The sequence below is a fragment of the Pectinophora gossypiella genome, chromosome 25, assembly GCF_024362695.1.
Source record: "Pectinophora gossypiella chromosome 25, ilPecGoss1.1, whole genome shotgun sequence".
NCBI classification, from domain to species: Eukaryota; Metazoa; Arthropoda; class Insecta; order Lepidoptera; family Gelechiidae; genus Pectinophora; species Pectinophora gossypiella.
Window position 1 is genome coordinate 9092294 of NC_065428.1, and position 19056 is coordinate 9111349.

Genomic DNA, 19056 nt, shown 5'->3' on the forward strand with positions numbered 1-19056 from the left:
AATTGTACCAAGTTTCATTAAAATCCGTCCAGTAGTTTTTGTTTCTATAAGGAACATACAGACAGACAGACAGACAAAAATTTTACTGATTGCATTTTTTTGGCATCAGTATCGATCACTAATCACCCCCTGATAGTTATTTTGAAAATATATTTAATGTACAGAATTGACCTCTCTACAGATTTATTATAAGTATAGATAGGTATTGCTATTTTGCATTTTGTGGACATTGCGCACTTACTTTTATATGCGCAAATGTCAAATTGCAATGTTGCTTTTCAGATGACTTGCTTCGATGTGGCCTTTTAAACCCCTCCAGTTCATTTCTATCTTAAAACGCTTTATCAAAAGCGGCTACTGGTTGTCATCTATTGATACAGCAGTCCATTGACCCCACATAAACAATAAGAAATTCACAGAGCAATAATAACCCTTATCAATAAGACAGTTTCGCACAATTGCACCATAGGCTATAATACAATTATACCGTTCCATTCAACCTTGCTTTGTGAGCTCCACCACTTTCATCCACTTACCCCTTAAATTACCCCACAATGGGGGTAAATTACCCTTAAAATAGCAACCCTACTCGATAGCGTCTAGTCGGTAATTGGTTATTAGTGAATTGTTCTGATTGGTTGCAATCACTCGCCCAATTAGATCTTCTTGTGGTGAGTTGATGGTTGGAACTTGACCTATCAGAGGGCCGCTCATGTTACGAAGTTTGTCTTGACTAGGCTGTTGAATTCCGATCGATAGGAAGGCTATTCAAAATCGCTTTGCATTAGACCTTCAATTTTGAGATACATACATAAATTCACGCCTATTTCCCACCGCGGTAAGCAGAGACTGTGGAATACCATTTGCTTGGCACACTTCTTATGCTACCTCCACATTTATCTATTACTTCACTTTAAAATTAATAATAATTCTGGGAGCAAATACAAAACATAGAAAGCGTTCAGCTGCTTGTCTTCCCGGGCATGTCGTAAAAACCGACAGAGGGATTGTGTCCTCTAACATGATGGACTAATGTTATGGGCGATAGGCCGATCCCTTATCACCATGAGGTTTATCATATCCAGCTTACGACATCGTATCAACAGTGGCTGCAAGTTAACATAAAATTGCTATTCAAAATTCTAGATTAAGTAAATTAAATTCATCTTTTTTGGGGTTATGTATACGTTTTTACAATAAAATACCAGATAATATTTTAAATTTGTCAGAAAATAAATTTAAAGCTCATGTGAAGCTTACTTTATGTAAAAAAGCTTATTATAAGATTAATGACTACCTAAATGATAAAAATGTCTGGTATTGAATGTGTTCCTCTAGTTATTAAATAACTTGTAATGTATATCCTCATTGGTTTTTAAAAGATGTGTTGCTGTTGCAGTTTCTTGTCATTTCTTCTCCTCAGCCATAACACCTTGCGAAATGACGTAAATTCAAAAATGTTACATTGACCTTCAACAAGTTTATCCATGATAATTACGTTGAATAAATGATTCTGATTTCTGATTACTTGTGGCTCTGCCCACCCCGTTAGGAATTACGGGCGTGAGTATGTATGTGTAAAATTAATGAATCGATGAAAATATTTGGATATTTCCAAAGTCAGGCCCTGGCAACAGCCGGTGGAGCAGCGTGGTGGAGTATGCTCCATACCCCCTCCGATTGATTGAGGGGAGGCCTGTGCCCAGCAGTGGGACGCATAGGCAGTTTATGTAATTATGTCCCACTGCTGGGCACAGGCCTCCCTTTGACCAACCGGTGGGAGTATAGAGCATACTGCACCACACTGTTCTATTGGGGTAAGAGACACAAACCACAGACTAGAGTCAGTTTCTTGCGTTGTACCAACCGTGAATCGAACTCAGGACCTTTGGTTTTCTAGACGTGAAACTAAACCATCACAGCACAGATGTCTTTAAAAAAGTATTTAAAAGAAGGAATACCTTCATAAATCTCAGAATATTCGTCCCCGCAGCCAAACGTCATAAGTCTAAAAACTTCTTAAACAATCTCAAGAAAGTTTGACTTTTACTGTTAACCCTTTTCAACTTTATACCTTCGAATTTTAAATTACGACTTCGTTTTGAATACTTAATACATCACTTCCCTTCGCGACGATTTTAAAAGTAAAAAAATAAGGATTATTTCCCACTTAAAATTATTAAAAAAAAAACCATGATTCTTCTTCTATCGTGTGGGTTATAAGGTGAAATACCAACCTCATCAACCCTCGTGTCAGGGTCACTATTACCCGCCAAAGGCTTCTGACATGGCTCATGTGACGATTACTCACTTACATCAATAAGTAGTAACCGGGACCAACGACTTAACGTGCATTCCGAAGCACGGTTCATCGAAATTTCGGATCATCAGGTGGTCAGCCTGTAATGTCCAACCAAACTAGTGTCACAAAGTGATTTTTGTGAAACCGGGATTCGAACCCGGGACCTCCGGATCGTGAGCTCAACGCTCAACCACTGGACCACAGCCTACATAGACTAAACTTTCGGCCATACGACTCACCTATCATGTTGGTCTAACAGAACGCTCGGTGAGGTGTGGGTACTTAGCTCATCTTGCGGATAGATAGATGTACTTCTGACTACCCTAAATGGCGTATAGTCGTTAGCTTATTATTATTTTTTTATATAATTTGGAGAACTTACAGACTAATTATACATTAAATGAACTAAATATACATGAGACAATGCTAATAACAAGTTCCCGCCAATAAATAGTTGTTTTATTATTGTTTATTCTCTGATCTTTAAGCTAAGGTGAAACCTTTTCTCATAAAACTTTTACCCGTTTGGTGCGCATTTTGAAATATTTATTGAAAACGAAAGGTTCAACCCTGGAAGTTGCGAAGACTTTAAATACTTGGGCAGTTTTTACTTCTGCTTCCCTTTTGTTTTGAATTTTAAGCAGAATAATGGAAGGTGAAATGAAGGTGTAATTTTTCTTATTTCTTGAATGAAAACTTTATTTTTCATTTGTTTTTGCAGACGGGAAATTCGTGGTTGCGGATTGTTTTGATAAGACTCAGCTAAAAGTAAAACTACTAGATCTCGACCAAGCTTCGGCTTGGTACAGTCATGAGCAATACTTTAAGACTCTGTCGCACTAACATATTTGACATTTAGTGAGACTTACAGTTCAATTTGTCAAAAAAGTTAACGTGACATGGTACCAAAGTGTATACATATTAATGCTCGTGGCCGTACATAAAGTTATTCTAACCAAAATCAAATCAACAATTTCTGATTCAAAATCATTCCATCAAACAGTCATTGTTCTATCGTGTGGGTTGCGGTTGTGAGGTGGAGTACCAACCTCATCAACCCTGGTGTCAGGTTTACTATTGAGCCGCCAAAGACCCCTGACATGGCTCATGTAACGACTACTTACTTACATCAGTTAGTAGTAACCGGGACCAACGCACGGATCAACTTTCTTTCGGGCAATTAGGTGATCAGCATGTTATGTTCTAAACAAACTAGGAACCACAAAGTATTTTTTTTAATATGTCCCGGAATCAAACCCAGGACCTTCGGATCGTGAGCCCAACGCTCAACCACTGAACCACAGAGGTCGTTTCTCATTTTGAATAGAACCAATATTATAATAAGTAGGTACTATTAATAAACATGCCTACTTACTTCCCAATTAAATATCATTAATATTGATTTGCTAATTAAGTCTGATTTCGGTGAAGTCAAGCCTTTCTCCGAAGATTATTTGGTTATTAATAATTAATTATAATCTCGAATTTTCGTTTGTAAATCTTTGTTAATGGAACTTTTTAATGATGAACATATTTTTATAATATTGTTTTACAAGATATTTTCTTATTAAAATAATTTTTATTTTACCTCAGATAGCATTATTGCCGGGAAAAAAAAACTCATATTTTAACTAATAATCATCTCCGTAAGGCTGTTCCAGTTTTAACAGAGTCCACGTACCAACCCTGCCTCCTGAGATATTTATTTCAGTAAGTAGTAACGTGCCCTCCGAAGCACGGATCATCTTACTTTCGGACAATCAGGTGATCAGCCTGTAATGTCCTAACCAAAAATCCCTAGGTCACAAAGTAATTTTTGTGATATTTCCCCACCGAAATTCGCGGCTCAATAATAACCTTAGCACCAGGGTTGATGAGGTTGGTAATTTACAATACAATACACAATACAAATACACTTTATTGCACCAAAATGAAAATAAATAATTACAAAAAGTCTCTTAACTAAGTACATGGCAAATGGCGGCCTTATCGCTTAATTTACCTCATAAGAAGAAGAATCATGGTCTGGATCATCCCTTAAAGTTTTAGTTACAATGTCACTAACACCCTGTGTATTTTTAATCATTTTAAGTAGGAAACAATCCTTATTTTTTGCTTTTAAAATTGTCGCGAAGGCAAGTGATATATTAAGTATTCAAAACGGAGTCTTTCGAACTCGGGACCTCTGGAACGTGAGCCTAGCTCAACCACTGGACCACGGAGACCGTTTAAATACAAATATTCAAATACAAACCTGAAGTCGGTTTGTGTTAAACAAAGTCGTCACGCTAGTCGGATCCGTCCCAGTCGGCTGACTCTCTCACGATATTCTTATATGCTAAGACAGTGTGAGAACACCTTTTTTTTGACGTGGCTTATTGTAGATTTGCCGCAAAAGGCCGGACAAATGGGGAGCGCTTAACGCTCTCACCCGTTAAAATTTATGTCAACAGGCCTGATGGTGCCCAGTTGGGCGCGAACCTCGGCTCAGGGCGTCGTTTGAGAGGAAAATATTTGCGCAGACCAGTGTATCTAAGAGTGAACGCCTGTAATTGGTTTGACACAATATCCTAAAACCTGTATGTAATAATTGTAACAAACTGTTGGAGTTCGTAATAAAAAAAATATTTATAAAAAAATATATTATTATTCATTACCATCACCATTTACAAATATATTACATACAAATATACATATATCTTGTCAATATTATATTACTGATATTTTCGCACTTTATTCAAAATCATAACGTAACCGCTCGTATAAGATGAACCTATGTGACTAGTCCTGCCACAGGCCGAGGCCTTTAAGGACTGTCACTGCAAACCATATAGTTTTGGAGCCGATTGTCGTAATTTCTGTGCATTATATTTGCATACTTTTGTAACTTGTATTTTATTATAAGTCTATGGTTTTAAATTGTCATGTAAATTAAGTAAATAAATACATAAAAAAATATATTAATATGTTTGAGGCTGATCTTTACCATTTTTGTTGCAGGACAAGCGGTCGGATGTCTGAGAACGTACTTTCGTTTAAGGCGGACGCCTCTGACAACAAGGCCCGGTATACCTGTGAGGCTAAAAATGTCATGATCAGCAACACCCTGAAGGCTGAGATCGATCTCACTGTGCTATGTAAGTATTTACATTAACATCATCGATTTAAGAGCCACGCTCTTGTCGGTATAGCATTTTTCATTCCAGTCTATCAAAGGCCAATACCTTGACTTCCCTATAAGACACGACGTTAACCTTTTCTTTAATCTGTTCCATGTAACCTCTTCTTGGTCTTCCCCTTCCTCTCTTTCCTTCTAGCTCACACAGGAACTAAAACTTTATCGATAACTTTACGTTTTAAAATTGGCGCCTCGTGAAAAAAGGTTATAGTCTATGCCTTATCATCATCATCAGCCCATTAACGTCCCCACTGCTGGGGCACGGGCCTTCACTATGGATGGATAGAGAGATCGGGCCTTAAACCACTACGCGGGCCCAGTGCGGATTGGTGGTTATTAACGAATGCTAATGCAGCCGGGACCAACGGCTTAACGTGCCTTCCGAAGCACGGAGGAGCTCGCGATAAAAACTTTTTTTTGTGGTCACCCATCCTATGACTAGCCTTTGCGAAAGTTGCTTAACTATGCCTTATACTATTCATAATTATGTATCCAAACTTTTTTCCCTAAATAAAACTATCATTCGTGCAAGTCCGGTACCAGGATTCAAACCGGCACTCCCCGTTTAAGAATCGCCACAGTGACTTTAACTCCAGCGTCATCATCATCAATTTAAGAGCCACGCTCTTGTCGGTGCAGCACTTTCCATGCTTCTTTTTTAGGGTAAAATAGGCCAGTGGTTTCCCTCTTGCCTTCCGCCCCGCAGTACTCTGTCTGACGCAAGTGGGATGGCGCCCAGAGTAGTCTATTACAAAGCCATACACATTAACATAAATCCTAAATGGGTCATCCGTACGATAAGCTGCTAAAGTCCAATCAGTTTCTTACAAAGTAATAAGTTAACTGATTGCATTTAAGACCTCCTGGTTACCTGTTTCTGTAATAGACCAAAAATACCTACAAAATCATATTTAAAAAAAATATTATGACTACTACACATATCATACATACATAAACAGCCTATATACGTCCCACTGCTGGGCACAGGCCTCCCTTCAATCAACTGGAGGGGATATGTAGCAAACTCCACCACTCTGCTCCAATGCGGGTTGGCTAATAGCCGGGACTAACGGCTTAACGTGCCCTCTGAAGCACGGAATCATCTTACTTTTTCGGAAAATCAGGTGATTCAAGCCTGAAAATTCCTTACCAAACAAAGGACAGTCTCACAAAGTGATTTCGACAATGTCCCCATCGGGAATCGAACCCGGACCTCCAGATCGTGATCCTAACGGTCTAACCACTAGACCACGGAGGCTGTTGTTGTGTTGTTGTTTACGACAACTAATGGTTCATAATTTTACCTCTGTTTGCAAACAATTCCCTGGGCTCAGTGACTGAACTTTTGCTCTTTGAGTGTACATCCACGGAATAGAAAAAAAGAGGTTGCAAGGGCCAAGTGAGCACGAAACGCGCGCCATAAAGTATGAGCAAATAATTCATACTACAACTTTACACTCCACTCGTCCGCAAACTTTACGACGCACAGAAGCTCCGCTATAGTATATATTTAAAGGTCGTTTTGTGTATTATAACCTACACCGCATAAAAAATAATATCGACTTTCATGCTCATCACAGGAAAGCTAAAACCCTTAGTATGATCGGCTATTTCTCAAAAATAAATACTTGTATAGGAAAAGTAATGAAAAATTGCACATGAAATATATGCCGTTAAAGTGCCTATGGAGTTTGAGAAGCAGTAGAACTATCGTAGTTATCAGTTTGCAGGAGTAGTAGGGTTGAGCCGGCGACAGCGGTTCTCATACAAAATGAGCGTTAGGGCCTTTCCAATTCTGCACATTGACCTAGGTCTGCCAACCATTGCCCAATGGCTCAAATTAGCTTCCAAACGTTTTTTCGATTCTGCTCCGCACCACCCAAATCCCCTGGTAGTTGCGGCTTCCGAGTACATTCCGCTTAGGGACGGTACTGAAAAGTATCGGCGTCCGAAGGACGTAATATACGATCCCGACGACGCGATTACTCTAGCCATAGAGGCAGCCAATCAGCTCGCGACACCAAACACTTCAGGTCCCCGATACCGACCCCGCCGGCATGGTCGACGATTTCCCTCATTCAGCGCTTATCGCTATCGACCCACTAGGGTCGATTAATTCTTTCAAATATTTTTCCTCTCAGACGACGCCCTGAGCCGAGGTTCGCGCCCAACTGGGCACCCTCAGGCCTGTTGTCTTAAACGTTGTACCGGGTGAGAGCCTTCAGCGCTCCCCATTTGTCCGGTCAAGTAGTTAATGCCATCTGCGGCAAATCTACAAAAAAAGGCCTTTCCAATCTTTATTATATTCCGTGTGGACATCCATCGCAAGATGAACTCAGTACCCACACCTCACCGAGCTTTCTGTTAGAGAGTTACAGTGTTCATAAGGTTGGTAATCCACCTCACGACCCACACGCTCAAGGAAAAATACACTGTAAAACTCAATCAATGTTTAGTTTTACTGAATCATCCGTGCGGAAGATTTCATACAGCCTCAAAAATTCGGTTCCTGTCTTTGACTAGCGGGTTGGAAGAGGGTACTATCAACTACAGAAGTGCCTTTTATTTTGAGGTTTGTATGTGTATATCCAAGGGTATGTTTGGCATGTTTTTATCTTGTATGTTGTGTAACAGCTTCCGTGGTAAAGTGGTTAGAGTTTTCGGCTCGTGATCTGTAGGTCCAGGTTCGACATCACTTCATGAGACTGTCCTATGTTTCGCAGGTATGTGACCTAACCTGTATTGGGCTGGTTTTCCCATCGCGGGTTGAAAGGTCAGACAGGCAGTCGCTTCTGTAAAAACCGGACCTGTCAAATCTTTAGGTTAGGTAAGCGGACCCTGTAAAAAACGGGATAATGCTAAGAACGTGCGTTCATAATATTTACATCAAATGTGTATATAAATATAATAATTTAATATAAATAAACTTTTCAAAGCGTAGACAGTAAAGAGAAAAGAGGAAATTGACATGGAATATAATAATAATAATAATAATATAATATAAGGCCGCCCAAATTGTACTGTATTCATGTGTTATGTCTGATTGTTGAAATTCTAGTTCTGTGCAATAAAGTATATTTGATTTGATTTGATTTGATTTGATTTGAATATAATTTCCGTGAGTAAAATATGAAATTGGGACTTGTATGAACTTTGGATGCTTGTTAAATACATCGGCGACACCATGGTATAAGATTCAATTCAATTCTTGATGAATGGCTTCTGTGTGGTCACAATTCTGCCAGTATCACGTTTGAAGAAAATACACAATAGGGCAGAAATAAAAATATAATTGAACGAAAATTCGAAAGCTGTCTTCTTGCAAGATGTTGAGCGTGCTCGTCATTGACAGGCAAGCAGCTGTCATCTGTTGACATCCATAGAGATTGATGCCCTATAACAAAAAAGACATTCACATTTTACATTAAACATTCCAACAAAGACAAAATACAACAAACAATAGAATACAAAATATATTTATACAGGGTGTTAGTGACATCGTAACGAAAACTTTTGAGGGGTGGTTCAGGCCATGATTCCGAGTTGATATCAAGTAGAAATTTCCGTCGCAAAAGTATGGATTGGAAAATAATTAAAAAGAAAAGAAAAATTTTCATGTATTTTTTGACACGAAATTCCACTTGATATCAACTCAGAATCATGGTCTGAACCATCCCCCTCAGTATTCGTTACGGTGTCACTAACACCCATACCTACTTATATGGCTACCGTATGTACTTGTACGGGGTGTAAGTGTCATCGTAACGAATACTGAGAGGGATGATTCATCTGATTATTCTGAGTTAATATCAAGTGGAATTTTCCATCGCAAAAGTATAGAATTGAAAATAATTTAAAAAAACTAAAAAAAATCATGAATTTTGCGACGGAAAATTCCACTTGAAATTAACTCAGAATCATGGCCTGAATCAACCTCCTCAGTATTCGTTACGATGTCACTAACACCCAGTATATATATGAAGGAAGGAATGGGAATATATAAATATTGAAGGAATATATTAATATTGAACATGGTATAAGAAAACCAGGTATGCTCAAAAGTGACAGCTAACATTTCAAGGTTAGCCCAGCTGACGTCGTCCCGCTCTGCGTTGCCATTTTGTAAAAAATAAATTACCACCGACCAATGTTTTTAGGTTATTACCGACCAAGGAAATTTTGAACTTTTAGTAAAAGATCATCAAAAAAGAAAAAAAAGAGAAAAAGAAAAAATAAGAAAAATTTTAAAGAGAAAAAAAAGAAAAAAAACGAGAATTTTTTATATATGTAACAAGTAATAGTAATTAAATACATTAGTTAGCAACTAACTTAATTTTCAATAATAAAATTTTTCGTCCTTGCAATGTTGCAGATACCAATTTAGTGGTAACACTTACGTCATCAATGGGCTAGCAATGGCGGCTTGTCATAGGATTGAGGAATAGCATACCTAGTTTTCTTATACCATGGGCGTCATAATCTCAATTCTTGCGACACGACAGATTCGACGCGCGATGCCACATACATAATACTCGTGTCAAAATTATAAAACAACCGATTTAAAACGTTTTAAACAAAATAATGCCGTTTTAAACCCCAAACAAATCGTTTTACACTATTGAAAACTCGCCTTCTTCTTCTATCGTGTGGGTTGTGAGGTGGAGTACCCACCTCATCAACCCTGTTGTCAGGGTCATTAGTGAGCCGCCAAAGGCCCCTGACATGGCTCATATAACGACTAGTTATTTACATCAGTAAGTAGTAACCAGGACCAACGGCTTAACGTGCCTTCCGAAGCACGGATCATCTTACTTTCGGACAATCTGGTGATCAGTCAGTAATGTCCTAACCAAACTAGGGACCACAAAGTAATTTTTGTGATATGTCCCCACCGGGAATCGAACCCGGGACCTCCGGATCCTGAGCCCAACGCTCAACCACTGGACCACGGAACTTGCCTACAACAATACCCAAACTGTGTTTTAAACTTCATTCTTCTTCTATCGTGTGGATTGAGAGGTACATTACCAACCTCATCAACCCTGGTGTCAGGGTTATTATTGAGCCGCCAAAGGCCCCTGACATGGCTCATGTAATCATAATCATAATCATTTATTTGTGAAACATGTGTAACATAACAACGACTACTTACTTACATCATTAAGTAGTAACCGGTTTAAACTTCATTGTTGGCTATGGATTTATAAGAAAGTGATAGGTATGTCTATTCAATCATGTAATCGTTACATGAGCCATGTCAGGGGCCTTTGGCGGCTCAATTATAACCCTGACACCAGGGTTGATGAGGTTGGTATTCTACCTCACGACCCACACGATAAGAAGAAGAAGGTATGTCTATTCTTTTGGCTTTTTGTCATTTTTGTATGTCATTTTATTACAATATTGTTGACTAAAGGCGAACTTCATTTTTATCTCTAACCTGACCAGGCGCTCATTAATATTCATTATGGGCAATTTTTGGTCATCTCATGACGTCACATTTTGACTTTTTGGTGACATCATGTTTCGTTTTAATTAGTTTCTAGAAGACCAAAACTTTTAAATCTGATCAGGTCCTTTCACGATGGCATGGAAGGTGCCGTTGTTTACGACGGCAAGACATCTGCTTTATTTGACATGCGGAGGGGTGTGCGGCAGGGTTGTGTTTTGGCACCGACACTTTTTGGCATCTTTTTCTCCCTGCTTCTAAAAGTTGCTTTTGGAGATTTAGTCCAGGGAGTACACCTACACACGAGAGCAGACGGGAAACTTTTTAACTCCTCCCTACTAAGGTCTCGTACTAAACGCGAAGACTTACATATCGACTCACTGCTCTTTGCCGACGATGCCGCTTTTATTGCCAAGACTCCGCAAGAATTGCAAATTCTTATGGACAAATTCGCGCGTGCCTGTTCCCTCTTTTCCATGTCCATTAATGCCAAAAAGACAGTCGTTCTGGCACAGGGCTACAACCAGAAACCGACAATCATGTTGGATGGTGCGCCTCTTGATGTAGTCGACCAATTCTGTTACCTCGGCTCGACTATATCAAGCAATCTGTCGCTGGACTTGGAAATTGGTAGTCGACTGGGAAGGGCGGCTACGACGTTCGGGAGGCTTAATGCACGAGTGTGGAGTAACAATCATCTTACAACGAAGACCAAGATATTAGTTTATCAAACTTGTGTCTTAAGCACACTCTTGTATGGAGCTGAAACCTGGACATCGTATGCAAAGCAGGAAAGACGGTTGAACGGTTTCCATATGCGCTGTCTTCGCAGCATATTAAACATCACTTGGCAAGACAGGGTTACGAACGAGAGAGTGTTGCAAATTGCACAGCTTCCCAGTATCACCGCGATGCTTAAACAGCGAAGATTGCGGTGGCTGGGGCATGTGCATCGAATGGACGCCACCCGCTTACCACGACGTACCCTGTTGAGCGAAGTTGCCTTTGCAAAAAGAAAGGTGGGAAGGCCGTTGTTGCGATTTAAAGACTGCACAAAGCGTGACATGCTTGCTTTTAAGATCAGCCCCGATAAATGGGAGGACCTGGCCAGTGACCGGAATAAGTGGAGGACGTCTTTGGCCGATGGGTGCAAAGCACACGATAAAACCTGGTTCCAGAATCTAGCCGACAAGCGCGAGAGGCGACACAGAAGTGAGAGGGCCGATTTACCACCTGTACCATCTAGTAACCCTCAACTACAATGCCAGTCGTGCGGCCGCTACTGTCGCTCTCGCATTGGACTTTACAGCCATTTTAAAAGCTGCCACAGAAACGCTGTTTGAATCATCTGATAAAGATGTAAAGGCCTGAGATGATGAGTTTCTAGAAGACCAATTAACTAAACACGCTAAGTATCTTATTATCAATAACAATATATTAACATTCAAAAATTAAAAAACCTCGTTAAAATCAAGAAAATGTAGTTATAATAAAGAAATACATACTTAGTCATTAACAGCAGCCGTTTTAAAACGAAAAAATGAAAAAAAAAAACAAGCCTTAAGCCTTACATCTGTAGTCAAAACATGGTAAAAAAACTGTCCATCAAAGTGTGTTCATAACATCTATCAATCTTCCAATAATTACTGTATACTTTCGAAGAATTCCGAAAGAAAAAATATGAAGAAACCAGAAAAATCCAGAACATTCTAAAAGCAATCTTTGAAAGTAACTTTGTAACACCTTCGTGCCTTGAATGGCCGAAAGAAATTATAAGTTTCAACAAAATAAATGTCAAATAAATGGAAGTTTTCCAAAATTACCGAAATAGCCCGGTGATTGGCGTTTATTGGTTTTTGAAAATTTTTAATTTTAGCAAACAATATTTTATTTTATTTTTAATTTGGTCGAAGTTATTTTTTTATGCTAGCGTGGGAGCGACTTTCAAAAATAGAAATAATTCAGCTGCTTATAATCCCGGGCACATTGGAAAACTGACGAGGGATTGTGTCTTTTCTACAGCCGGATATGAACATTGCGGAGCATGTGCGCCGCACGCCATGCGCCGCACTACCACATGCTACGCATGTATTTCACATGCGTGCGGAGCATGGCGTGCGGGGCATATGTCTCGCAATGTTTGTCTACCTTAACATACATACACACATAAACCTCACGCATCCCTGTCCATGCTCTATTTCCCATCGGCGTAAGCAGAGACCATGGAGTTCTATTGGCCGTGTCCTCTGCCTTAACATGTTTCCATTTCAAAAGTGGCTGCAACTTGTCTTCTTATAGATAGATAGATCTCATGCAAGATCTTGAGCTCTATTGCAAAAGCGATACTGGCTTCTACTTCTTCTAATAGTGTTATTTGCGCAGTCAATGGCCGATCTGAACAACCCTGTTACGATGAGCCGCCTAACTAGTAGCTCAAAAACTGGAGCTTAACTTGTTTGATAACGTATACAATCCAGTAAGTATGTAGTCGTTACATGAGCCAATGTAACGACTAGAAAGAAAGAAAGAAAGAAACGTTTATTATAAAGGGACACCACAGTAACAAATACAAAACAAATATATAATTTAAAACACGGAGTAACACACAACTTACAATCAAACAAAACACATAATAAAAACAACATACACGAGAAATACAAATAATTGAGTGTATGGATTGGTCAACGATGGTGGTGGTGTCCTTTATAAAAGGGCCTCACTCAGCATAAGCCGCGGCGCTAGCCACGACGCTGGTATTCTGTGGACCCTGCTAAGTGAAGCACGGAAGCCGTGTCTCCCACAAATACAACTTGAATGAATACATAATAATATTTACTTATACTATGAAAACAAAGTAGTTTACAAAAACATAATTAAAAGCGTGTGTGTGTGCAGTGTATCTACAAATACATGAAAGAAATACAATAATACTTACAAAACAATACATATAAAACGATAAAATAAACAAATAAATAAAGTTAGAAATGTTAGAATGTGTTTCAAGTTAGTGTGCGTGCGAATTTGAACGAAAGAACGTAGTATACGTTGCAACCCAAACTGGTTTGGACGGAGTAAAAAAAGAAAAACTACCGTTAGCGGGCTACATACTTACTTAAGTAAATAGTAGCCGCTGAACGTGTTTGAAGCACGGATCATCTTTTTATTGGACAATCGGGTGAACCCGCAATGTCCTAACCAAATAGGGATCACAAAGTGTCACTTGCTTCTATAGCGCATTCATTTAATCATTTTTACAACTTAACTTAAAACTCTTTGCTTTAAACTAAAACTTTTTAATTAAAAAAAAATGGCGGTTATATACTAGTCTTTGTAAAGTACACCCCCCATATTTTACTTGGGATTGTGTGCGTTACCGAACAAGTTTAGCTCAAGTTTTTGGGCTGGTAGCCAACGGAGGTTGGTTTTCTAGCCGCAAAGGTCAATGACTTGGCTTAACTACTCTTTTCTAATGGTAATAAACTGAAAAGAAATTAAACTATTATAAACGCACGGGTGTGTATGTCATTTTGGAGTTGACATCTTTAAAAATAATATGTTTTCCATACAAACTTTACAACTTAGCTTTGAGAAGGAAACCACTGCCCTATTTCTCCCTAAAATGTAGCTCAGAGAGGAATGCTACACCGACAAGAGCATGGCTCTTAAATTAGTGATGATGAAACTTTTCCAATCCTTTTTTACGCCCTTAGGGGTTGAATTTTGCGAAATCCCGTCTTAACGAGCATCTACGTTCTAAAAGGAACCACCTGACAAAATGACAATGGGCACATTTGTATGAAAGTTGGTCCAAGAATCTCCACTGATGAAACTTTGTTTTTTTTTTGGGTAAAAGGTACGAAACTCGAACTTGACGCTACAGACGTACCTAAATTGACTATAATTCGTTTCGGATTTTGGAAAAGTTCCTCTTTAAAATGATATACATCATGATACATAATTATTTATGTAGATTTAGTTATTCAGCAACAAATCTTGAGTTGATTTTAATCCCCCAGTGCAATTTATCACATTTTTAGCCATAACAAACATGGCCGTAGAAAAATAATCCCGGGACAGAATCTGATAGAAGTTTACCAGAATCATAGGGAAAGCATAAGCTTTCATTAGTTTGTTTTGTTTTGGTTTGGGTTTGGGTTTTTGGCTTAGAACAGATTTGGATTTTTGGATAGATAGAGCGACGTAGATGCAATTTTGATTGTTATAAAATTGTATTATATGCTAATAAGTATTTGATTGTCAAAAGTAGAGGAAAATATATGTGTTATAAAATTATAGAAGGTGAGTTTTATCAGTGGAGGTTCTTGGACCAGTTTCGCCCATTCTCCTTTGAGACTTCTATCACTTACAGAGTTCTTGATATATAGTATTAAAGAGTACAAAAAAGAACTTAATTTAACACGAAAATAAGGCGATGATGTAGCAAAAGCGTATCAGTCTACACGCTCTAATTAACCTTAGACTTAATTTGGGTCTAGACATAAATAATTTGCCCAGATATTGTCCTTCAGACAACCTGAGAAAGTTACACAGATAATAATATCGTAGACATCAGGATATTATTGTTATAGAATAGAATAGAGTAGAAAAAGTTTATTATAAAAGGACGCCACACACAAAAAAAAAGACAACAACATCATATCAAATTGTTTTAAGTTTACGCGGTTATTATCATAATTAAAACACATAATAACGGGTTCTTACCGCGTTTAAATGGGGATATGAGACTCCCGATATTTCGACACTGTTGCAAGTGCCATGATCACGGGATGACACTTGCAACAGTGTCGAAATATCGGGAGTCTCATATCCCCATTTAAACGCGGTAAGAACCCGTTATTATGTGTTTTAATTATCATATCAAATTTCCATTTATATCTAAAATAAATGATTTCTATTCTATTTATCTATCTATCTATGGCGATTCTCACACTGCCCCGCATCATGCTGCATGTCGCGTGTCGAAGCTACTACGCGCATTCCTGCGGGAGTACAGATCTACATCATCGTGCGAGTTTTTTACGCACTCACGCGCGTAAGGGCGTTTTGTAGATTAACGCGCGGCGGCTCTCATTTCATTCAAAGCCGTTCCAAAATCACGCGCGGCTCTGCTGGATTCGGTTCGCCATACCTTGCGTCTCGGGTGCATGTTTCTCCGCTTGTATACTTCATTTTTAGTTAGATGAACTACTTTGCTGTGGCCTTTTTAACCCCCCAGGCATTACCTTGGCCGAGATGCAATAAGTGTTAATTCATTATTTTCTTTTTCCAGTCGCCCCTTCGCACGTGACGATCTCAGGCCCATCAGAGGCGAGGGTCGGGGACCCAGTTCCTCTGAGCTGCAGCACGGCTCCCTCCAACCCGGCTGCCGATATCAAGTGGCTGGTACTCGGCAAACATCATAAGGAGGCTAGCAACAGGACGGTTATATCGCCTGAAGGTAAGTACATATTCAGGGATGATTCAGACCATGATTCTGAGTTGATATCAAGTGGAATATCCTGTCGGAAAATTCGTGAATTTTCAGTTCCATACTTTTGCGACGGAAAATTTCCACGATATTAACTCAGAATCATGGTCTTACATCCCTCAAAGTTTTCGCTACGATGTCACTAACACCCTGTAAAAACTACATTTAACGAGTCGACACGTGATTACATTTTAAATAAGGTAAAAAAATATACCTTTTTAAAAGGCTATTTTCTAACTAGTCATAGTTAATCAATTACTCAAATCAGTTACTTTTTTTTTGTTTGGTTTTCCCCGAAGAGCAAGGCAAAGGGAACTGTGCCCATACAGCCAAGTTATATGTATTTTTTTATTGATAATCCCAATTTTCACAAGGTCCGCTAACCTAACGTAAAGATTGGGCAAGTCCGGTTTTTGACAGAAACGACTGCCTGTCTGATCTTCTAACCCGCGAATAAACTTATAACAATGTGAAATTGCAACATTAAGCAATTGTTCCCGCCATTTTGACGCTAATACACTATTATATTCTCATAATACAAAACAGTTCCAAAACCCGACACTGAACAGCACAAAATTCCCCCAATCCGTCTTGAGCCTTCATCGTCCCTATTACAGTCAACTACTGAAATATTGGCACGGGGTTGAACCCCAATACCGGACTATACATTCTGGCAAGATGCCACGATGCAGTCTATTCTCCCCCGAGTGAAGGCTTGGCCGCGATGGACTTTTTGTGAAGGACTGCATTTTTTTTAAAGAGACTTATTGTAGATTTGCCGCATGTGGCATTAACTACTTGGCCGGACAAATGGGGAGCGCTGAGAAATCTCGGTGAGAAGCTGAAGTATAAGGAATGACTCCTTAGTTAAAAATAAGCATACTTTATTTAAAAAAGCTTATCATAAGTTTAATGATTACAAAAATGATAAAATTTCTGGTCTTAAATGTTTTCCTCTAGTTATTAAATAACTTGTAATGTTAAGTTAGGTTAAAAAGTTAGGTCTTAGAAAAGGTTTAGTACGATCTACTCTGAACCGGCGTGCGTGTATGAAACGATTGATGAATGTGGAGGAAGCAAGAGAAGTGTGTCAGGATGGAAGCAAATTGAATTCTTTAGTCTCTGCTTACCCCGATGGGAAATAGGCGTGAGTTTATGTATGTATGTGTACCTACATTGATTCAAAAGATGTGTTGCTTTTGCGTTTTCTTGTCCTTTTCCTCGACCATAACACTGAAATGACGTAGATTCAAAAATGTGAAATTGACCTTTAACAAGTTTATCCATGATAATTACGTCGAATAAATGATTTTCATTTGTTTGATAGAAAAGATGTAATTCCCAAATCGTGAGCTTACCACTAAACTACTGGGCCATAGAGGCTGTTATTAATTTATTTATGACTAGCGACCCGCCCGGCTTCGCTCGGGTGCAATGCTGAGTAAAAAATGAAATTATTTACGACATCACATTAAAAACCTCAAAAATAACAGTATTTCTCCACTATTTAATGGATGTTATTATACATATAAACCTTCCTCTTGAATCACTCTATCTGTTAAAAAAAACCGCATCAAAATCCGTTGCGTAGTTTTAAAGATTTAAGCGTACACAAGGATATAGGGACAGAAAAAGCGACTTTCTACTATGTAGTGATTTTGAACGAATCGAATGGAAATATTTTTTTCTTCTTTCCAGGTGGCTGGATCACGACCTCCAACATCACGGTGGTGGTGGAACCGAACAGACGGTCCATCGTCGTGGTCTGTCACGGTATCAACGCGCAGCTGACTGAGAATGTTGTCGCCACACACACCATCAACGTGTTATGTAAGTTTATTTTGTTTACCGGAGGACCATTATTCGAATCCCGGTGCATTGTGCTGATGCTCCGGCCTCCGACTGAAGGCTGATGATGAACGCCTGTTGAGTGTTGATGCGACAGACAGAAGAAGATTTTGTTTAATAACTAGCACTCGTAACATGAAGCCCGTATATCGCGCGCGACGCGATATTTGAACTAGCAAATATTAATTTCACTACAAAAGATACAAAATATGTAAATAAATGCTTCTTACCTAATAATAAATATTAATAAAAAAGTTTATTTAGGTAAAATCTACGACACACATATACATTTACAACATTAAAATATACACACATTAACATTTATATTTAGTTACCTGTACGTTAGGCATAAGCAAACTACAACTGAATCAACAAACAATAATTTCCTGCACCTAAGTATACATATAATTGTATAACTTCACCTCTTAATGCCGAGATTTCCAGACACAATAGTTAAACAATGGGTTTTGGATTTAAAAATAACATTCGGTCTTACGACTTTAAAATAATTATTAAACAACAAAAAAAGTAAAATTATTTAGGAAATTTGTTGTAATATTGGCATAGACAAGACCTTACAGTTCACCTATCACTTTGGTCTAACAGAAAGCTCGGTGAAGTGCGCGTACTTAGTTCATCTTAGGATGACTGTACGAGAGCTCATGTTTATGGCCCTGAAACCAGCAAACTAGATATAATAATAATAATAATAGAATCATTTATTTTAGGCATTTTTTTGTTTTAGGTACACAGTAGGAGTGACAAAGTAATTAAAAACTTATTTCTAAAAA

The 19056-nt window shown here is 38.7% G+C and overlaps 1 protein-coding gene across 1 annotated transcript in view; it reads left to right on the top strand.

The window, feature by feature from the left end:
* Window positions 1-19056, top strand: part of LOC126378010 (nephrin) — a 107129-nt gene that overhangs the window by 37607 nt on the left and 50466 nt on the right. Inside the window, exons 3-5 of the mRNA XM_050026032.1 lie at window positions 5303-5439; window positions 16220-16387; window positions 18116-18247. Coding sequence (XP_049881989.1) covers window positions 5303-5439; window positions 16220-16387; window positions 18116-18247 — 437 coding nt within the window. The remainder of the gene's footprint in view (window positions 1-5302; window positions 5440-16219; window positions 16388-18115; window positions 18248-19056) is intronic.